Consider the following 19305-nt stretch of genomic DNA (forward strand, 5'->3'; position numbering starts at 1 on the left):
TTCAAAATTAAAAATTTGCTTCATAAATAGCAGCTGACATTTTATGATTTCAATAGAAATGGGCACATTTGCTACCCTGCTTTGTACGAATAACAGATTATTGGTACAAAGATTGAATGGCACCAGGGACACTTGCACTTGTTTCTGGAATGTTTCTGACTCATTCTGGTTAAGGAGCAAGAGGGTCTTTATTTACTTGGAATATCAAAATTTAAAAACACATTTTGTAAACATACAATTCTTTAAATTCAGGATTTTGTACAGTGGAGCTTTGTACAGAAGACAAAACCAACATTTACAATAAAAACAATCATAACTCCACACACAAACAAAAGGCTTAAACATGATAAGACTCCACACCCTACTGTCTTGATTGGCACAGTAAATTTGTTAATTTGCACTTGGAACCAAGAATACACAAATTGAGCGGTGCACCGAGTAAATCAAAGTTCATTGTAAACCTGTTTTCCATATAAAACACTCAATCTAAAAGATATTTTGGAGGGTCAAGAACCCTTTGGCCAAGTAGTAGACAGTAGAACACCAATGGGGGTATAAAACAAGAAAAACTGAGGTTGAAGTGTATATTTACAGGAGCTCAGGCATCAGACGGGTTCTGGTTCTGACATAGGCTAGCGAGCACCATTAGATTTACAAGCCAACAGTTTATCTAGCATTGTGCGAGCGTAGCGAAGTCGACTAGCCAGCTCCTTGCAGCAGCCAAACTCCTCGATCATGCTCATTTTGTAGGTGCGGAACTCCCTCTTCTCATCGATGTAGGTCACCGCAGCCATGAGAGGACACAGGATCAGTTTGGTGTGGTCCTGAGGAAAGGAAGGACAGTGAGACCAAATCTATCTTCATGACAGAAACAAATGAAAGCAGGACTGCTTTAACACAAAGAACTTAGAGAAACAACTAAAGGCTCCCTGCAGACCAGGGGTGTCCAAGCTCACCCAAAAAGGGCTGGTGTGGGTGCAGATGTGCGTTTCAGCCCAACATCAAGACACCTCATGCAATCAAATAACTAATCTTGGTCTTTAATCAAAACCTTCATAAGTAGAATCAGGCGGGTTACTGCTGGACCGAAACAAAAACCTACCCCCGCTTTTTGACGATTGAACACCCGTGCTCCAGACAAGTCAGCCGTTTTGTTTGTGGTTATTGCATAGGAATAGTGTTGGTGGGTTCTCATCTACACCTTCACCATGAGCAATAGCTTGATTTACTGAAATGCGAATACTGCAATACCTTTCAGCATCCCAGTATGAAAACTCATTTGAAGATTGCAGATTAAGGCATGGTCAAAAGTGGCAAATCATTCCGCCAGCTAGGCGCCTGACATCACCTGGAAGAAGTTGATCTGCACAGTGCCGTTGCTGAGGTGGAGCACGATGGCGCTCTTGGTGCGGAACCAGTTGCGAAGGTAGGGCAGGCGGGCCAGCTCGTCTCCATCCCGCGGGGTGATGTTGGCCCCGGCCTTCAGCAGGTGTTCGCTCATGTAGTTGCGGAAGTATTTCAGCAGAGTGATCTGAGGAGAGAGTAGACAGAGCTCTTTATTAGACCAGAGGTCTAGCAAAGCATGAAACGAGGGCAGCCATCTTTGAAGACATACTGCTTATTAGCCGTTCCAAAAGCATGAATCTTCCGAACACAAGATGTAAGTAACGGAAAAGGTGGGGGGCAAGTTACAGGAGCTGAAACCATCAGCAAGATGAGATTTTGGCCTCTACTTGTTTTCAGTACTGACCTTCTTGGAGAGCATGGAAGGGTAGGATCGCACACTCATGTAGGACTCTACAGAGATCTTGTCAATGTACTGCAGGCTGTCCCCGTCGTCGTACATGATGAGCCGTGTGGAGTCGTTGAAGAGAACACCCACACTGTTGTCACAGAGCTGGTATCCTGCCAGGAGAAAAACATTCAAACTGCTGCTGCCATTTTGAGCCCAAATCACTTCATGCCAAATCAGCAGTAGAGGGCTAATCTTACCCAGGCCGTATTTATCAGAGTAGTCCACCCATTTGCTGATCCAGAAAATGGGAATGCAGGCAGGATCTTCAGCCTCCTCTACAAGTCAAACCCAGAATTAGAATATTATTTACAATGAAGAAAACAAAACAGTCCTTATAAAACTACTATGAAGGATTTAAATGGAGGGGGGGTCCTTGATTTACCTTGCCGAATGACATCTCTCTCTGAGGGTTTGCTGGCATTAACACTGTTGACCTGCTGGAGCATGTCAGTCAAATGGCAATCCGCAGACTCCGCTCCATCCCTAGAAGGATTGGTTTCTCAACTGTTTATAACTTCCAAGTCGAAACAAACACCAGTAGAATATTCTGAAAAATGTTCTTGCAGACAGACGTTTATGCATAGTGCACAGGCAACTTCCAAAATAGTGATTGAGATGAGGTTTAAGTGTTATAATACGATTGCAGTTGGACAGTCTCACCTGACTTGGGGTTCTTCCCTCGGGTCCACCTTGCCCATCTTCTCTATGGGACTCTCGGTTCCTGAAGGGAACAGCAGGTTCGGCGGTCAGTGACGATGGCGACAGAGTCGTGTAAAACAGGTCAAGGCGTGGTAAACGGACACACCTTTGTTGAGGGCGGTCAGGGGTCGGCGCTGCCCGGCATCCAGGGAGCTGGGCGCGATGGAGAAGCGTGGGGGCACCGTGAGGCAGGTGGTGGGCAGGCGCAAGGGGATGTAGCCAGACGTGAAAAACTCGTCCGTCAACAGGTCGCCGATGGTAGGCCGGAGGGTAGGGTCAGCATGCAGCATCTTCTTAATCAGGGCAGCGGCCACTGGGCTGATGTGCTGATGGTGAGGACGAGAGGAGAGGAGTGTGAGGACCAGAGGAGAGAGACCAGGCACAAAAGTTCTCTGTTATGCAGTATGCCGCAGCTCACCCGTGGGATAGCGTAGTCATTTTTCTTGATTCGGATGTACGTCTCCTTCAGGCAAGAGGTCTCAAAGGGAGGCTTACCCACCAGCAAAGTGTATCTACAAGGAACGGGGGAGGGAGGAGTGTCAACACCTCAACTTAATCTGCATCACATACATCATACATATAACAGTCCAGTACAGTAGCTGAACATACCAATTCAGCCTTCAGTACAGAGGAAAACCTTGAAATGCCATTAAAATTACAGTGTTTTTAAAAATAACATTTCCATTCCCTAAAGCCCACACTGCCCATGCTTACAGGATGCATCCCAGTGACCAGATGTCCACCTCAAAGCTGTGGCCCTTCTTGCACAACACCTCCGGGGCGATGTAGTTCGGGGTCCCACACAGCGTCTTCTTCCTCTCACCATCAAACTCAATTTTCGTAGCCAACCCAAAGTCACCTGGGGAGAAAAAGGAGCATGATTAACAAATAATGATAAAGAATGGAAAGAGCAGAGAGTGTAAAAAGGGCTTTACCAATCTTAACATCCATCTCATCATTCAGAAAGAGGTTTCCCAGTTTGAGATCCCTGTGGATGACTCTGTTGTTGTGCAGATACTGGCATCCCTGAATGGTCTGCTTCATGTAATACCGTGCCTCTGGCTCAGTCACGGCCTTCCTCCTCTTGTGCAGCTCCAAGAGAGACTAGCAGACAGACGACGAAAACGTTTGACGAAGTCCATGCAGTTCACCTTCCAATAACGTTACATCGAAAGCATTGAGCACGAAACGAGTATTTTAAAATAATAATAAATACATGAAAAAAAGAAGAAAATAACGACAAACTGCCATACAAGCAACTTGTCCCAAACGTGCATGAAACTTAAACGCAACTGAGGGAATGAGTGTGACCGGAAACAGGACGAGGGCAACGCTACATTTAAATAATACAGGAATGCTGACGCTAATGAAGCCAACCACGTAGACGTTGCCCTTGAAACACTCCTATAACGTTACCACTGAAATGTCAAACATTTTCACATTTAATTTTTGAATAGCAAAGTAAATAAAAACATTAGGAACCTGGGCACTTCGCTTACTAATAGGCGTTAGCCACCTTGCTATCAGAAGCTTGCTAGTCAACTAACTTACTGAACTAATGTCAGCTAGCTAGGGTAACACGCAACGTCAGCTACTTATGCGGACTTCGCTGGGTAGCAACCAAGCAGGCTAGCTAGCTACTAACGTTAGCTAACTGATCAGTTCACTCACCCTTCGTCGGCAGATCTCCAAAACTACGAAAACGAAGTCATCATCTTCGAAAAAGCCGTGGAATCCTACGACATGTGGGTTATCGAGGCTCTTGTGAATAGTGATTTCCATGGACATTTTCTCCTTTTGGTGAGCTTTGAGCAGCATAGTTTTTGGGACTACTTTCCCAGCAAAAACCTCTTTAGTGTCCATATCTGTAATTTCGTAACATTTAGCAAATCCTCCTTTCCCAAGAAATCGGCCCCTCATGTACCTCTTCATGGTTCGAGGATCCACCAAAATATCAGGGATCTCTTTCAGAGGTACATATTTAGGATCAACGTGTGTCGACGGCTTCGCCGCCTTTGCAATTCCTGCGCTCATTTTGAAGAGAAATAACTCCCTTCAGTCAATCTTGCAAATAAAATAAATCGAGCTATCAAGCAATATAAAATTAAAAGCCGAGAGATAAGTTAGTTTAAGTGTCCAAACTTTACAATAAAGATTTAGCTGGCTAGCTACAAACGTACGTGTGACCTAACGTTAGCTTGCGACTAGATCTTTCTCTTCAGTTTAGAAATACTCTGAATTCGAATCAAAACTCTAAATAACAGCAAAAATGAAATCGTTTGAAGCACAGATCTAATACAAGTCCCTCTAATGTGCCGCATATATCACAATTTGCTCTGCTGAAAATATGAAATAAAATGAATCCACAACTTTTTTCCGCCGCAGTTCCTTCTAGCCCTTCTTTCTCTCTGACAACACTGGCTACTGCAACATTTCAAATCCAACTCTGTTCGTTACAAGCTCGTATGATTGGTCCACTCAATTTGAATTCCAAGCCGCCGCTGCAAAGTACCATGGGAGCATAAAACCGAGATCATGAACATTGAGATACACACTAATACTACTTCCTTGTTTTTCATAAGTTGTTCCGATTATAGTAGTAATTAATGGAGAAATAAGAGTTCCGGTACTCTAGAATGTAGCCATACATCAGCGAGAGAGGATTTGCATGTATAACGTAGAATCTTAAAATAACAATGACTCTTAATTTTTTTAAATAGCCTATCTTTTGAAATAACTTTATTGGTATGCAGTAAAGCTTTAAATGAAACCCGAAAAGATCACATAGCTGGAAACTGAAAATCTAACTAGCTAATTCCTGTAACTAGATACTGCGGACCTCTCATTATATAAAAAAGTAACGTGGTAAATAAACGGATAGTTTTGAGGTATTGAGGTTAATATTTCGCAGTTTCAGGGGAAAGACATAAAGTGCATTCAAATTCATGCTTGGAACCGAAATAATAATATGTTTAGTTTGAGGGTTCCTGGTTAAAAAAAACCAAGATATTTATGGGGTTTTTTTTCAATCTGTTAAATTCAGGAAATACAATTCCATCCATCCATCCATTATCTTAACCCGCTTATCCTGAACAGGGTCGCAGGGGGGCTGGAGCCTACCCGTGCATACATTGGGCGAAAGGCAGGAATACACCCTGGACAGGTCGCCAGTCCATCGCAGGGCACACGGAAATAACATTGTGGAATATATGTCTTGTTTATGTTTGTTACTGGCAGAGATTGTGTTATGGAACAACAGACGCCATCAGTGGAAGAAAAGCATGACTTGTGATTCTATATATTATTTATATAGATAGTAACTATATACACTCGGTGGCCACTTTATTAGATATTTACTTATTTTTTGGACTTAGCGGCCTTCTGCTTCTGCCCATCCACTTCAAGGTTTCACATGTTCGTGTGGTTATTTGAGTTACTGTTGCTTTCCTGTCAGCATGAACCAGTAGGTCTGTTCTTCTCTTTTTTTCCACAGAGCTGCTGCTCACTGGATGGTTTTTGTATTTCACACCATTCTCTGTACTCTTTACAACTGTAGAGACTGTTGTGTTTGAAAATACCAGGAGATCAGCAGTTTCCGAGATACTCCTTTTGACCGTGTCTGAATGCCTTCATTTTTAATCTAGTCTACCTAATGAAGTGGTCACAGAGTGTAACTACTCTACTTACTACAGATATCAGATGGGTTTAGTTGTGTAAAAATGTCCATACATGGTGCCCTGCACCTTTAGCTACTGGTCTACTGTAAAACGTCACCAAGTCAATTCTGAAAGGCTACATCATTGTCACTCTTAGTCAGTGTGTGCTCACTGTCCTGACCTTATATGGAATATTGGGGCAACAATAACTTAGAGTTGCCAGACAGATATGGTCTTCAGGCAGCAACAGATGTCTGATCTCCACGTACAATGGGTACAATAGACAAGACTTTTGTGTTAAAACATTGTTACAAGAAATCCATTCCAATCACTACAATAGCCTCACTGACATGTTGACTCACCCTCTGCCTGTGTTTATTGTCCTTAAATTCGGGTTTCAAAATATACACTTGATGGCCTGACACTGTACCAAAACATTGTTCTGTACAATAATTCAAGCTCATTAGTTGAAAATTAGTTGTAATTGCCACAGCCAATGGCGTTTCAACATCAGCGCGTTTGCAGAGGGAGGGATAAACAATGTTGGGGTTTGAAGGTGTTTGTTGCTGCTATTCCTCTCTTGACCGTTAGAAGTCCAGAATGACCTATTGTACCTTTAAAGGTCTGGCCTGGTAATTGGCAGGTAGTGTAACTGCTAGGGAGAGAGAGGAAACTAATTAAAAAGACAGGAATTGTGGCATGTAGTTCCTCAACCTATTCATAAATTAAACATCCAGAACTATGTACACATATCCATACATGACTGCATCATGTCTTGTATGCTATCCATCAATTAATCTGTCTGGACATTTTCTGTGAAAGGTTTCTGTCCCAACTGCCACCCCTAGAGGGCTACAGAATCTTTGTGTTGGATCAAAAAAGGAACTAGTCAGTGGTGTGGCTGTGTTAAAATGTGCATCAGAGGGGTAGGAAACAAAGAGCTATTAGCTTCTAGACATTATTTGCATGCAGTAATGGATTTTTGCTGGGATGCTTTTGAATTAAATGCTTTTTGTCTGTGAAGCAAGTAGACATGTTGTTGTTTTACATATCCAATGATTAAAAATGTTTTATTCACTGATCATCTTTTATGTAGAAGACCTTTTTATAATTGGAACCAACTTTTCTTAAAAGAAGATTTAATCATTGAGAAGGTAGAGTAGGTAAATGTGGTGGTAAATATGCTCTTTTCAATGAGAAAGATACAAATGAATCTTTTGTTAAATGTTCTGTGCTACTTTTGAGATTCTAGGGTGCTGTGTAATACCCTTGAAAGACAACCAGCTCTGCCCATGTTTCAGCATTTTTAATAGCCTCAATTCAGATTACACGTGAGCATATTGTTGAAATAAATGTTGGCCTGAATACAAGCGTCTCTTGCAGGCAGATAAATACTAACTAGCACAGCTTTCTTGATAACAATAGTGAAAGCAGTGGTCCGTATCTGAATTTTCTACAGCATATTGGCCAGACACACTTCTTCCTAGCCCACATTTCCCACGTAACAGCAGTGCATTTCCCAAACAGGCGTAAATGTTGAATGAGGTTGTTTTTGTGTGTCCGTTTGTTTGACCACGTGTCAGAAAGAAAGGCAAATAAAGCATTAAAATACAAATACAAAAATAGTTTTTATAAATATAAAAAAACCCTTTAAACCGTTTCACTACATTTTTTTTTTCTTTCATCTCATTTTAATGGATGTCCTACTGTCTTCATCCAACAATCACTCTTTTTAAAAGATTACTCTACTTTCTGACCACTGTTTTGTATTTCTTGCTAAAATACATGTGTTAGAAAGACTCCTGTTTTACTGTATACTGTAAAATAAACCTGAGCTGAGTATTGTAAGTGGTATATAACAGGTAAGGGGCTTGTAAGCTTTCACTGTCAGATATTAAACATGGATATCTATAATAATAACCTAAGAGAAGCATTTAAGAATATTTGAGTCTCAGTTGTTTTCTAGTTCTTCTGTTGGTTTGATAAAAATGGTCTCTGCTTTGTAGAGATGGATGGCCTTGCTATGCTATTTTTTAACGACAGGAGTAGGATAGGGTCTGCTTGTTTGTCTACCCCTTACAAATGGTCATGTAGTGCTTTACCTCAATATTCTTTCCTCTTTATTTAGACCTGTACTTCAGAAATGTATACTTGAGATCCTTGAGCCATAGCACATCCTATTCTGTCTCTAATGATACTGCTTGAACAGCTTTTATTTTTAGAAATTAGGGAAAGGAGGGTGTTTGTTTGTTTAGTTCCACATTAAGATGAATAGGCACGTACCATGCAAAAGGACATGTTAATGAAGATATGTGTGGGCAGCTTCCCCACTGGGATATAATTAGCTAATATCTTGAATATATTACAGCTCTCTGAGTGCGCCCACCACTAAGAACACTATATCGAGAGGAAATATTAATATACTGAATTTCAATGAACAATTCAACAATCAATGGTCACTTTGTCAGTGCATGCCCTAATATAATCTGAGTCTACCATGAAAACAACATTTCTTATCCACAAGTGTAAAAAATTAGGGAGTACTATAGGTTGGCTGTGGATATACGCAAACAGCATTGGGCATTGGGCCTTGGGCCATCTGCCTTACAATACAGTATATACAGTATTGTAGGTGGGTTCTGTCAGATAGATGGCCAATGGGATTCTATGTTTTTTGGCAAAAAATAATTATATTAATAATATGTTTTTGTCATATATTTTGCATAATGATTTGTCTTATTCCTTTTACTATGTCTTCTATGTCTGATATCTTTCTGAAAATATTTGCGACTAGAAATAAGCAATGCAGTTGCTGAATCTTGATTCATATTTGATCTGCAATAGCTAGTTCAAAGAAATCCAAGGCTCTGTACTGCAAGGCTCTCCATAGGAAATGAGTGGAATGCATGTTTACATGATTTGTAGGACATGTTTGGACCACTCTTAAATGTTGTTCCTACCTCAGGAAAAAATTTAAATACAAGAAAATTGGTGAATGCGCCAAGTTCTCTCTTTCATGAGGCCCATTGTATATGATATTACATTATATCATTATATATTGTAGACACATTTTGTCCCCCTCCATTCCATTCTATTCTTCACTTGCAAGAAGGGAGCAGTTCAGTGGTGCCACCATGCCACGCAAGGTGCAGAGTTTGACTGTTTGAAACCACGTGGATGGGTATAGCCAGCTCAGTTGTACAGTATGCACAGTATGAAGATAATAGCAGGTGTGGCTCTACACAGAGTAATCACACTGTGTGCAGAGGAGGCAACAGGCCTGCTCCTTGTAGACAAACAGTGCCACTACCTTCGCAAATCACCACAGCAGCTTAATGTCTTATAATGAATGTTTTATAATTGCAGTTTGCCTCTAGTCCAGTTTTCAGCATTTGGTAATGTATGTTGTTACTGTGGTTCATCTCTGATAGCAGTCTTTTCCCTCCGGTGCAAATTCAATATTATTGATTTTTCTGTGATTATTGGCCCAGGTCTTGCAACTGGTAGTTATTATTGCAGCAAGTGACATTTGGTTTCTGTGTGGACACACAAGTCCACTTGTGCACCTTTGGATCGCTTCCAAGCTTGGGTGAAGTAGGGCAAACACAAATGCCATGCTGATGCTCGTGCAGAATATCTTATTGAGTAAAATGATTGTGCAGCCATATTATATGGCTCTTTTTGTTGTGTCCTGTCATGATTGCCAATTAAGTCAGACTAATCTGATAAATGTAAATATACTGCACATTTTGAGTATGATAAATGTGAGATATAAGAAACTGCATTTGTAGTACACAACTTGAAGTGTTTTGTTGTGACTTTGAAGAAAGAGCAACTAGTTAGCAAAGCAAATTTGTAGCAGGACATGGGACTTGTAATTGTTGAATGTTGACCTGGATTTGAGAAATAACAGAATATTTAATTAAAGTACATGGAACTTTTGCAGCTGTCAATATAAATTAAGCGATGATTTGCCTTGTACCCTCAGATGTTGGTGCCCACTGGTGCTGACCTGTGAATCTTGATATAATTTCTGTGCAGTGTAAAGGGATTCCAGAGAACGTGTCTCCAAATTGCACTTTGGTTTTCACTTTTTTTGGAAAGGTGCTCTACATTATCAGTGCTCTGCATTAAATCACTTCCCAAAGCACATGATACTGATTTTACCTTTATTGGCTATAGATAACATCAGCTAATGCACTCATATCTGTGAAACTTTATTTGCATGGAAATATTTACTTTGTTTGGCAAAACATCCTTGAAATCATTCATAATTGTGAAATAATGTAATTGTTTTTTCTTTTTAGATATGATGTAAGTACTTAGCTGGCACAAGTGTAGGTGTCAAAGTGGTCTGGGAACAAACTCAAAACCAAAGCATGAAAAAAAAGATGTAAAAAATGGTTTGAGCACCCAATGCTAAACAATACCTTCATTTCAGAACATGAAGATGCAGATTCTTAAGTGTTTTTAAATAATATAAATAAGTTTGGAGACAATTAGTCAGAGTATGATGGCTTTATTGCACTTTAAGGTTTAGCCTAACAGTACATAAAATCTATGTCTTATGAATACGTCACTGTACAATTGTATCTTCTCGTTCAAGAGTCACTATGAAAACTCCAATTTGGAGTTAAAAATTAATCAAAATGCAATTTTACAGTCTCTTCGATACCAAGAGAGCACCAACTCGGCTAGTCTTCAACAGCCAGTCCAAACACGGCATCGAATGTGCAACAGGTGCACCTCCGGTCTCCTTTTCCCCTTTTCTTTCTCGGTCTCCTGGTCGCGGCTATACGACTTCTACCAGCTTCAGTTTCAACCTAATGAAGCAGGCTGCACTGAGCTCAAGATAGATGCTCAGATGTAGAAATGACGTGAAATCAGCGACATAACACCAATTACGACAGAATGCAGCTATTGGTTTTTTTCATCGGTGGCTTTTTCCGGACTCCGACGTTGTCCCTTGGAATGGTGTCTCTCCGTCTCCGCAGTGCAGGGCTAAGGTGGCTGGGCAGATTGACCTGCTGCAATAGCTCCTTGAACACCCCCATTACGTTCTCGTTGCTCTTTGCAGACGCCTCAACGAAGCTGGCGTTCCAATCCAGCTCAACAATTGGCATTATCTCGCCAGTGGCCAGCAGTCTCTGGTTCTCCAGGTCAACTTTATTGCCCACCACTGTGATAGGAGCGAACTTTCCCCCCTTTAATTCTAGGATCTCTTCTCGCAGCCTCTGCACCTCCTCGAAGGACTGTCGGTCATCTATAGAGTAGACCAAGGCGAAAGCATCACCGTTAAGGATGCATAGTTTTCTCATAGCCGGGAAGGAGTAGCTGCCGCTTGTGTCCATAATCTCGATACGGATTTTGGCTTTCTCAATGTCGTATTCCCTGCTGTGCAGCTCTTCAACAGTACGTTTATACGTGTGTTCAAACCTGTCATGCAGAAATCTCTGGATCAATGCCGTCTTGCCAACCCCCGCCGCTCCGAAGAACACCAGACGGACTGTGGTCTTTTCCTTCACTGCAAGAGACGACATGACTGCGATAAAATTCGGAAATTAGGAAACTGTGCACCCGAAAGTGGCAATAAATAATTATTATTTCCGCCTTTTCAGTGATTGGATAGCCTATTGAAGTGAAAAACAGTTCTAAAGTTATCTAGAATATCTGCTCTTTTGGCGCTGTTTCAGATTCTCCAAGCTTTCCTTAGCTTAGGTATCAAAGCTGTATTGCACTGCCACAATTTACAGGTATTTATTCCATCAAGATCTCTGCGTCAGTGCCACCCCTGTCCAATGATAGAACAGGGGCGTGTTTAGCCTGCTAATGCCCCTTTTAGATTTGATGCGCTTTAAAAATTAATTACAGCATAGTAGGTTAAGTAGTCTACTCTGTAATATTCACAACCATATATATTTGGGTATTTCAGGCATATAGCCTCTTTTTTACAATTCATTTAAATGTGTTGTCTAATAAATGAGCCTATGGGAGATGTAGACAGGCTATGTGTCATGTTTTCCATGTAGTCTACTTTTAAAAGGAAATGTTCCAGTCTCTGAATTGGTTAATTGTCAAATGTATTGCTTCAGCACCAAAAAAAGAAAAAGAAAAAAAGTATTATTAATAATAATAATAATAATAATAATAATAATAATAATACATGTATTTATTTATTTTTGGTGCTGAAGCAATATATTATATATATATATAACGTGGCTGGTAGTAAGCGGTAATCATCAATACACATTGACACGGACTTTATTTATTTATTTATTTATTTATTTTTGTTTCTATGGACTTTCAGTAGGCTACTGAATATCTGTATTTAACCAGAAATATCTGTATTTAGCATAAAAGCACTATTAAATGACTTTGTCATGCGCTGTTGCTTTCCCTTTCAACCATAGGGGGGAGCAGTTTATCTTTTTGCCAAAACGTTCACCTCGTTCGTTTTACTCTCAGCCTGTGAGCAACTAGCTACATTCTTCATATAGTGATTATCCTTGAGCCTCGCTGTACCTAACCACAATCACACCTTGTCCTAAACATGATTTTAGTATGTCTCAGCGTCTGATTTATTTTGATGAAGTAAAGGGTTGTATATACTCTCAGACCACTTTATTATGTACACCAGAGGTGTCCAATCTTATCCTAAAAGGATAACCCAGCAGTAACACACCTGATTATACTAATGAACTAATTGTGGTCTTTAATCAAGACCTTGATGAGTAGAATCAGCTGTCTTAGTCCTGTGCTAAAACAACAACCTGCACACACTGGCCCTTTCTGGATAAGATTGGACACCCCTAATGTACACCATACTAATACTGGGGGTGGCCTGTAGCGTGGTGGTTGAGGTAAATGACTGGGACACACGGGGTCAGTGGTTCTAATCCCGGTGTAGCCACAATAAGATCCACACAGCCGTTGGGCCCTTAACCCTGCATTGCTCCAGGGGAGGATTGTCTCCTGCTTAGTCTAATCAAATGTACATCACTCTGGATAAGAGCTTCCAAATGCCAATAATGTAATGTAATGTAAGGACCTCCCTGAAGCCTGAATTTTTTGTGGCATGGATTCAATCACACAGACACACTTTATTAGGTACACCAGATTGTTAATGTAAATATCTAATCAGCCAATTATGTGGCAGCAACTCAGTCCAAAAAAGCATGCAGACATGGCCAAAAATCTTTTACCTATTTATACATACAATTATAAATGCTTAGACAACAAACAATAGTTTATGTGTACCAAACCATTTGTATAGCTCATATTTGTTTATTTGTGATTTAGCTGAAAAAGAGCCACTGTGAAACTGTTTGCCTAAAATGAGAATAAGAATTCCAAAGAATTCATTAAGAATCAGCTACGACCAGGCCCCTTTCCTTTTTTTCTGATGGATAGCTGCCAAATCCTGCTAAGCACTTCAATAAAACCTGTTTATTCAATACTTGTCACATCCTTTTCAGTGGAAGAACAAATAAGCGAACTACTATGACAGAGGCGACATGGCTCAGGCAGTAAGAGCAGTCGTCTGGCAGTTGGAGGGTTGCCGGTTTGATCCCCTGCCCGGGCTGTGTCAAAGTGTCCCTGTGTCAAGACACTTAACCCCCAAATGACGAGCTGGTCGGCGCCTTGCATGGCAGCTGTTGGTGTGTGTGTGTGTGTGTGTGTGTGTGTGTGTGTGTGTGTGTGTGTGTGTGTGTGTGTGTGTGTGTGTGTGTGTGTGTGTGTGTGTGTGTGTGTGTGTGTGTGTGTGTGGCGCTTTGGATAAAGGTGCTATATAAATGCCAACCATTTCCTATGAAGCAATAATTAATTGGAAAGATGTATCATCATGATACTCTACATAGGAGAGCATGACACAAGAGTGATCCATGTACACAGATGTTTTTAACCAGAAATAAATAACCCAATTCATCGGAAAGTGCACATATGATAAATGGTTATCACAGTTTGTATGTGTGTGTGTGTGTGTGTTGTGTGTCTGATGTATAAGATGTATTTCCACTCTGGTGTGACACTTAAACAAGAAAATGCAGAAGCATTTCACAATAACAAATTTCAGTCTATTGGAGAATTCTGATAATCAATGAGGTTTTGCAGTTTTCTTTTTAGTTTCATATTTTTGCCACCACTAGAATGTTATGTGAACATTATATATGGATTCATACTGTTTTGCCAACTGCACAGCTTTCCAGGTTAACAAACACAAATGTAATTTTGATTCTAGAATCAAAATATAACTTTAACACTAACAACAGTGCAATGGCACATGTCTAGCACATCAAACGCTATAGATTAGCACTGCTGCACTGCCTATGCAACATTGATCTTTGTATATATATTCGTATATATATATATATATATATATTGATGTTATATATATATATATATAACATCAAAGATCGGTTCTTATTACTATAACAAAACACATGCATGTGTTCTTTGATGCCATGTGACTTTCATTAATTAATTTAAAAAAAGAAACAAAATGTTTGCAATTACTTTTATTGTTGATGTCACATTCTGGTATGTGCAGATAAAAGCTAACACTAATTGCTTCTGGCAGTAAGAGATGCAACACTCAGCATACGGACAATGGCAGGGTGATGGAAGCCTGCAACGATAGCAGTGACAATGTCTGGTAAACAGTGATAGCTCTTTTCCAAATAGCTCAGCTCACATAATTTCAAGAAAGGCAGTAAAATAGTGACTGAGTGCTGAGGGCACGCACACACACTTCATTGTCACCATTCCATACCATGCACTGCTGCTGCTGCTGATAATATTTGGATGAAACATCATAAATGTGACGTAGCAGTTCCATTTCAGAACCCTTATATGGAGTAAACATCTGAAAATAGCAATATTTCTATTAACCACAGTCCTTGTCTGGACACAGGAGTTATTTATGGCAACTTTTCCTTTACTCACATACCTCTGTGTGATAGGAGGCTATGATGCGCCATGGATGGACCATCAAGAATGTCGCACCCACTGTTCTGGATAAAGACCGTTATTAACTTTATTTTCCAACATGTATAGTGTGCTTTACCAAGTGTTTAGTTTCTTAAATAGATTGTGGTCTTTAAATATCTCCAGCTTTTCAATCTGCACATTGTGTATTCTCTCTCTCCCTTCCTCTCTCTCTCAACTACTCGAGCGGAGTTTCCAGGACATCTAAATGGAGGCAATGAGGTGAGAGAAAGAACAACACTGCGTTCGGCTGCCTGAAGCACAGCATGTGGGAAACTACTAATGACAGTTTCGGGGCAAAGGGAGGCCCTTCACTATCAGCACATCATTTCGCTATTTCAGCGAGCTTCTGTTTGCTATAGTATGCAATTGTTTCTTGTCAGCTTTGCACAATTATATTGACTTATTTCCAAACTAACTAGAAATTACATCTGCTTGTATGTTCCACTTGGCTTTCAATTGTTCATTTCAATTTTGGGGTGACATTTATTCCACATTCATTGTTGGTCAGTTGATGGTGGACTTATGGGTGGCATTGCTGCATCGGTGCCATGTTCTGTGTGCATTCCTTTGAAATCCCAAAGTTTACAGGGACGTTGCTTCTAAGAAAACATGGAAAGGCAGCTGTACTTATTATGAGAAGAGATATAATTCCCTTACCTACTCGTTGGCCATTGTAGTCTTTGTATGCGTACCATGAAATCGCAAAGAAAGTGTTTTTTATTCTATCCTTATGAGGAAAGGTTTAATTTACCTTCTATCTGGAATCAACTGTAGAAATGAAGAAAATGACTATTTCGCTCCATTAGAAAGTTATTGAATACTGGGCTAGATTAGAGTGCAGTGCACCTTATCTACATGGTCAGGCTTTGGACTTGTTTAGCTGAGTGCACGTGTCTGAACTAAAATCAATGACCATTGCACTGAGCAAATAGCAGCAGCAGATGATTGGGGTGTATTTACGGGAAAGAATGAAAATAACAGGTTTTATAGCTCTCCTTCCTGAAACGGGTAATGTCTTGTATGATGTCATTTACTATGTTTTGCCCTGAAACCAATAATATTACAATTGTTTATTTTTCAAGATTCAAAACATTATGCTTGCATTAAATGGACAATACAGTTTTGAATCTTGAATGGAACATTAACAACTGTAATACTACAGTAAATTACATCATACAAGACATTACCTGTTTCAGGAAGGAGAGCTATAAAACCTGTTATTTTCATTCTTCCCCATAAATGCACCCTAATCATCTGCCGTTGCTATTTGTTCAGCATAATGGTCACTGATTTTAGGTCAGGCACGTGCATGCAGCTAAACAACTGCAAAGCCTGAGGATGTGGATTTGAAACATACAGTATTGTAACTGCCATTAAAACAGTATGCATATACCTAAAAACGGACAGGCCCTTCACTCACCCTGTACAGACTGACAGCCCTCCAAAGTATATATAGGACCTTGCTCACTACCATCAGTCACCCCCACCCCCAGTTTTGTCAGCCCTAGAGTGAAGCAGTGCTCGAGCCAGGGCCGCTTGGAGGCCTTCTCACCTTGGTTCTCTCTCCCCTCTGTCCCTCCTGCCGGTGTAATGCACACAATCAGGCCACTGGGCCAACACTACTGGAAGGTGACATGGTTTTGTGTCAGAGTTCTATAATGGGAAATGCTGCCATGAACATTTTTTACTGTGAAAAATAGGTGAAGAGCGAAGGTTTTTTTTAAGCATATTTAGTTAAATATTTGGCTTGATGAAATTCTGAATTTCTAGTTCTTTTTCTGAGAGATAGGAGACAGGGTGAATGGGACAAGAGTGGAACAGCCACGAGCAGACATATCATGCTTCTCTCTGCTACCCAGAAAAGCACATAAAACAGGCACTAGCTCTCAAGCTAGCAGCTTATTAGAACATTATTAAATGTTGATAAAGGAACAATGACTTTTTACCTTTCAGTTGTTCACAAATGTACACACTTTACATCTTGGGGCTTTTGGGTGTGGCTTTAAATGTGCTGGGTAGGATTCTTGTGCTCCACATTCCTTCAATTCAAATCATATTTGTATAGCACTGTCGCAAAGACACTTTACAGTGAAAATGTAAAAGACAAAAGGATAAAAATCCAGGCTTGAACCCCAAAGACAGCAATTGAGGTATAAAAAAACAAAACACTCAAATGACGCTGTGAAAAAGCTCCCGAATGGGGAAAAACATTGAGAGGAACCCAGCTATAGAGGGGGAGCCCATCCTCCAGTGACTGGACCAGTGTAATACTTATTATTTGAACAAATGGTAACATAAATGTATTGAGGGCTCTATCAGTGCTCTGTGCTCTTTTTAGGACGGCAGATTCAGGTGTCGGCTGCTGTGAGAACATGAATGCCATGCTGCACGTTTCTCTCTGGTTATCGTTCTCTGACTCTTAGTCATGCAACTCTGGCAGAGAAGCCACTGGGGATTTCTCGGGTTGTTTTTCAGCCTGAGAAGAATGGCTCTATTGTGTTGAATGTGCCAATATCTCCGGTTTCAGTCAAGGTCTGAACATGTACCACAAGAGGTACATTGGCGACACCATGCACGACATGCACATTTACAGTCGTCCTGTTAGTTTTTGTGATAAACCCTTTGCTGGTATCAATTAGGTCAAGCTAGTTTAAGCAAACAGTCTGCCCTGGCTCCTTTGTGTTAAGACAAACGTCTTAACAATGAGGTGACAAAAAGTGTCTTTCAGCATTCTGCACTGTACCAGATGAGGGGAGACCAGTTCTTTGGGTCAGCTGGGGCACCATTGAGCATTCTTTGCTGATGATGGCTGCATTTTGTCAACCCTGTTACTCAAATGTATGCAATACATTTTTTAAAAGCATGTTAAATAAATCCATTATTTTTCCCTCAATAAAATGTTCATTTTTTCATGAGATATATAAAATAAGAATGATTTAAAGTGACATACAAATAGATCACTTTCTAGCTATACTTTTGGCGACAGGCTTGTACTTTGAGTGTGACCTTCTCAGTCAATATCACAATATCAGTTAAAATGCAGAAAATATATATATTCTTCCCATGACCTTCAGGAAATTCATATGAGGCAACTTCCTGTTGAAAATGTGACTTGTGGAATATTAAAATATTTAATAATATGTAACCCTGTTTCCTCAACCCTGTTAACAGTCCTGTTGGCTGAGTGAATATTGTGGAATATTCGTCCGTAAATCTTCAAATTGTGGCCGGGGTCTTTTATTTACTTAGGCTGCACAAAGCACAGGCCTTTATTTGGGGCAGGCTTGTATTCGAGGCAGGCCTTTATTTCTTATTAGGCTTCTGTTGTAGAATTTTATTCTCAGAAATAAAGTAAAAGGCTACACTTAAAGTGGGCCAACACTGTTCAACACGTCCTGTAACCGTTCAGAAACGCAACTTGAGTAGCTAAACCATTAATGAAAGCCAAAACAGATGCGTCTTCATAAAATACCAACTTGCCAGACACGCCTTCATGAACAATAACAAATTAGCGTAGATAACAGCAAGATAAGGATCTTTTTTTCCTAAAGTGCGTTTTATTGTGAGACATGCGTTTCGTTTGGAGCAGCATACCGGGAGGCTATCAAAAGATTTTCGCTTTGGTTTGGGATTTAATTTACTTTTGGACTGTTTGTTTGAATTGCTAAATGTTGGGACTGATGGGCACTGAAATCTGGGGGGTATTTGATGGTTCACTGTTAAGTTTTATGGAGTTGAAAGAGTGTCGGGATTTCCACCCGTCTGTTTATTGCGAGTCAAGGCAGTCGCTTTCATTCATTCATGGAAACCTTATTGCGTAGCCAAGTAGCCTAAATTGAGTTAATTTTAAATTTTGCCTGATTTACTTTTTATTAAATTCGTAGGCTGGAATGCCTCGCGGCAACAATTGTGTTTAAATGTATACTGCTTCAGCTTTTGGCAAGCTACTCAGAAGGGGGCGGCCTGCGACTGGTAGCTTGAGAGCAAGGTGTTGGAGACCCATGGTGTAGGACAACGACTTTTCATTGGCAACAGTATTAAACCAACCAACAAATATAAAATATTAAGAAGAGCTCTTTTATTTAATTGAGTTAAATCGAAACAATGTCTTCTAGTGCTCATGGACTGATAGCCCTACTTGTAGGCAATATTACCCCGGCTTGTATT

General features: G+C 40.3%; 2 protein-coding genes across 2 annotated transcripts; both read right to left on the reverse strand.

Moving 5' to 3' along the window:
- Positions 1 to 169: 169 nt before the first annotated feature.
- On the reverse strand, positions 170 to 4942 carry plk1 (polo-like kinase 1 (Drosophila)). The gene is made up of 11 exons (XM_061231108.1): positions 4166 to 4942; positions 3430 to 3598; positions 3209 to 3353; positions 2913 to 3006; positions 2601 to 2820; positions 2456 to 2516; positions 2178 to 2278; positions 1993 to 2070; positions 1751 to 1905; positions 1349 to 1531; positions 170 to 824 (listed from the first exon to the last, which is right to left on the reverse strand). Exons 1-11 carry the CDS (start codon positions 4526 to 4528, stop codon positions 633 to 635), a joined length of 1761 nt encoding a protein of 586 aa, XP_061087092.1. The 5' UTR covers positions 4529 to 4942; the 3' UTR covers positions 170 to 632.
- Positions 4943 to 10653: 5711 nt separating this feature from the next.
- rasd3 (RASD family member 3) lies at positions 10654 to 11865 on the reverse strand. Its single transcript, XM_061232560.1, has one exon. It carries the CDS (start codon positions 11688 to 11690, stop codon positions 11052 to 11054), a length of 639 nt encoding a protein of 212 aa, XP_061088544.1. The 5' UTR covers positions 11691 to 11865; the 3' UTR covers positions 10654 to 11051.
- Positions 11866 to 19305: the final 7440 nt, after the last annotated feature.

Source organism: Conger conger, chromosome 2 (assembly GCF_963514075.1).
Source record: "Conger conger chromosome 2, fConCon1.1, whole genome shotgun sequence".
Lineage (NCBI taxonomy): Eukaryota > Metazoa > Chordata > Actinopteri > Anguilliformes > Congridae > Conger > Conger conger.

What these genes read in the sequence shown, in the direction of transcription:
- plk1 (XM_061231108.1), bottom strand. Translation starts at nt 4,528, where the DNA reads ATGAGCGCAGGAATTGCAAAGGCGGCGAAGCCGTCGACACACGTTGAT. An exon ending in AGGGAAGAACCCCAAGTCAG is followed by an intron (nt 2,279 to 2,455) that starts GTGAGACTGTCC and finishes CAATCCTTCTAG; the next exon opens with GGATGGAGCGGAGTCTGCGG. An exon ending in CTCTGATAAATACGGCCTGG is followed by an intron (nt 1,906 to 1,992) that starts GTAAGATTAGCC and finishes TTCTCCTGGCAG; the next exon opens with GATACCAGCTCTGTGACAAC.
- rasd3 (XM_061232560.1), bottom strand. Translation starts at nt 11,690, where the DNA reads ATGTCGTCTCTTGCAGTGAAGGAAAAGACCACAGTCCGTCTGGTGTTC.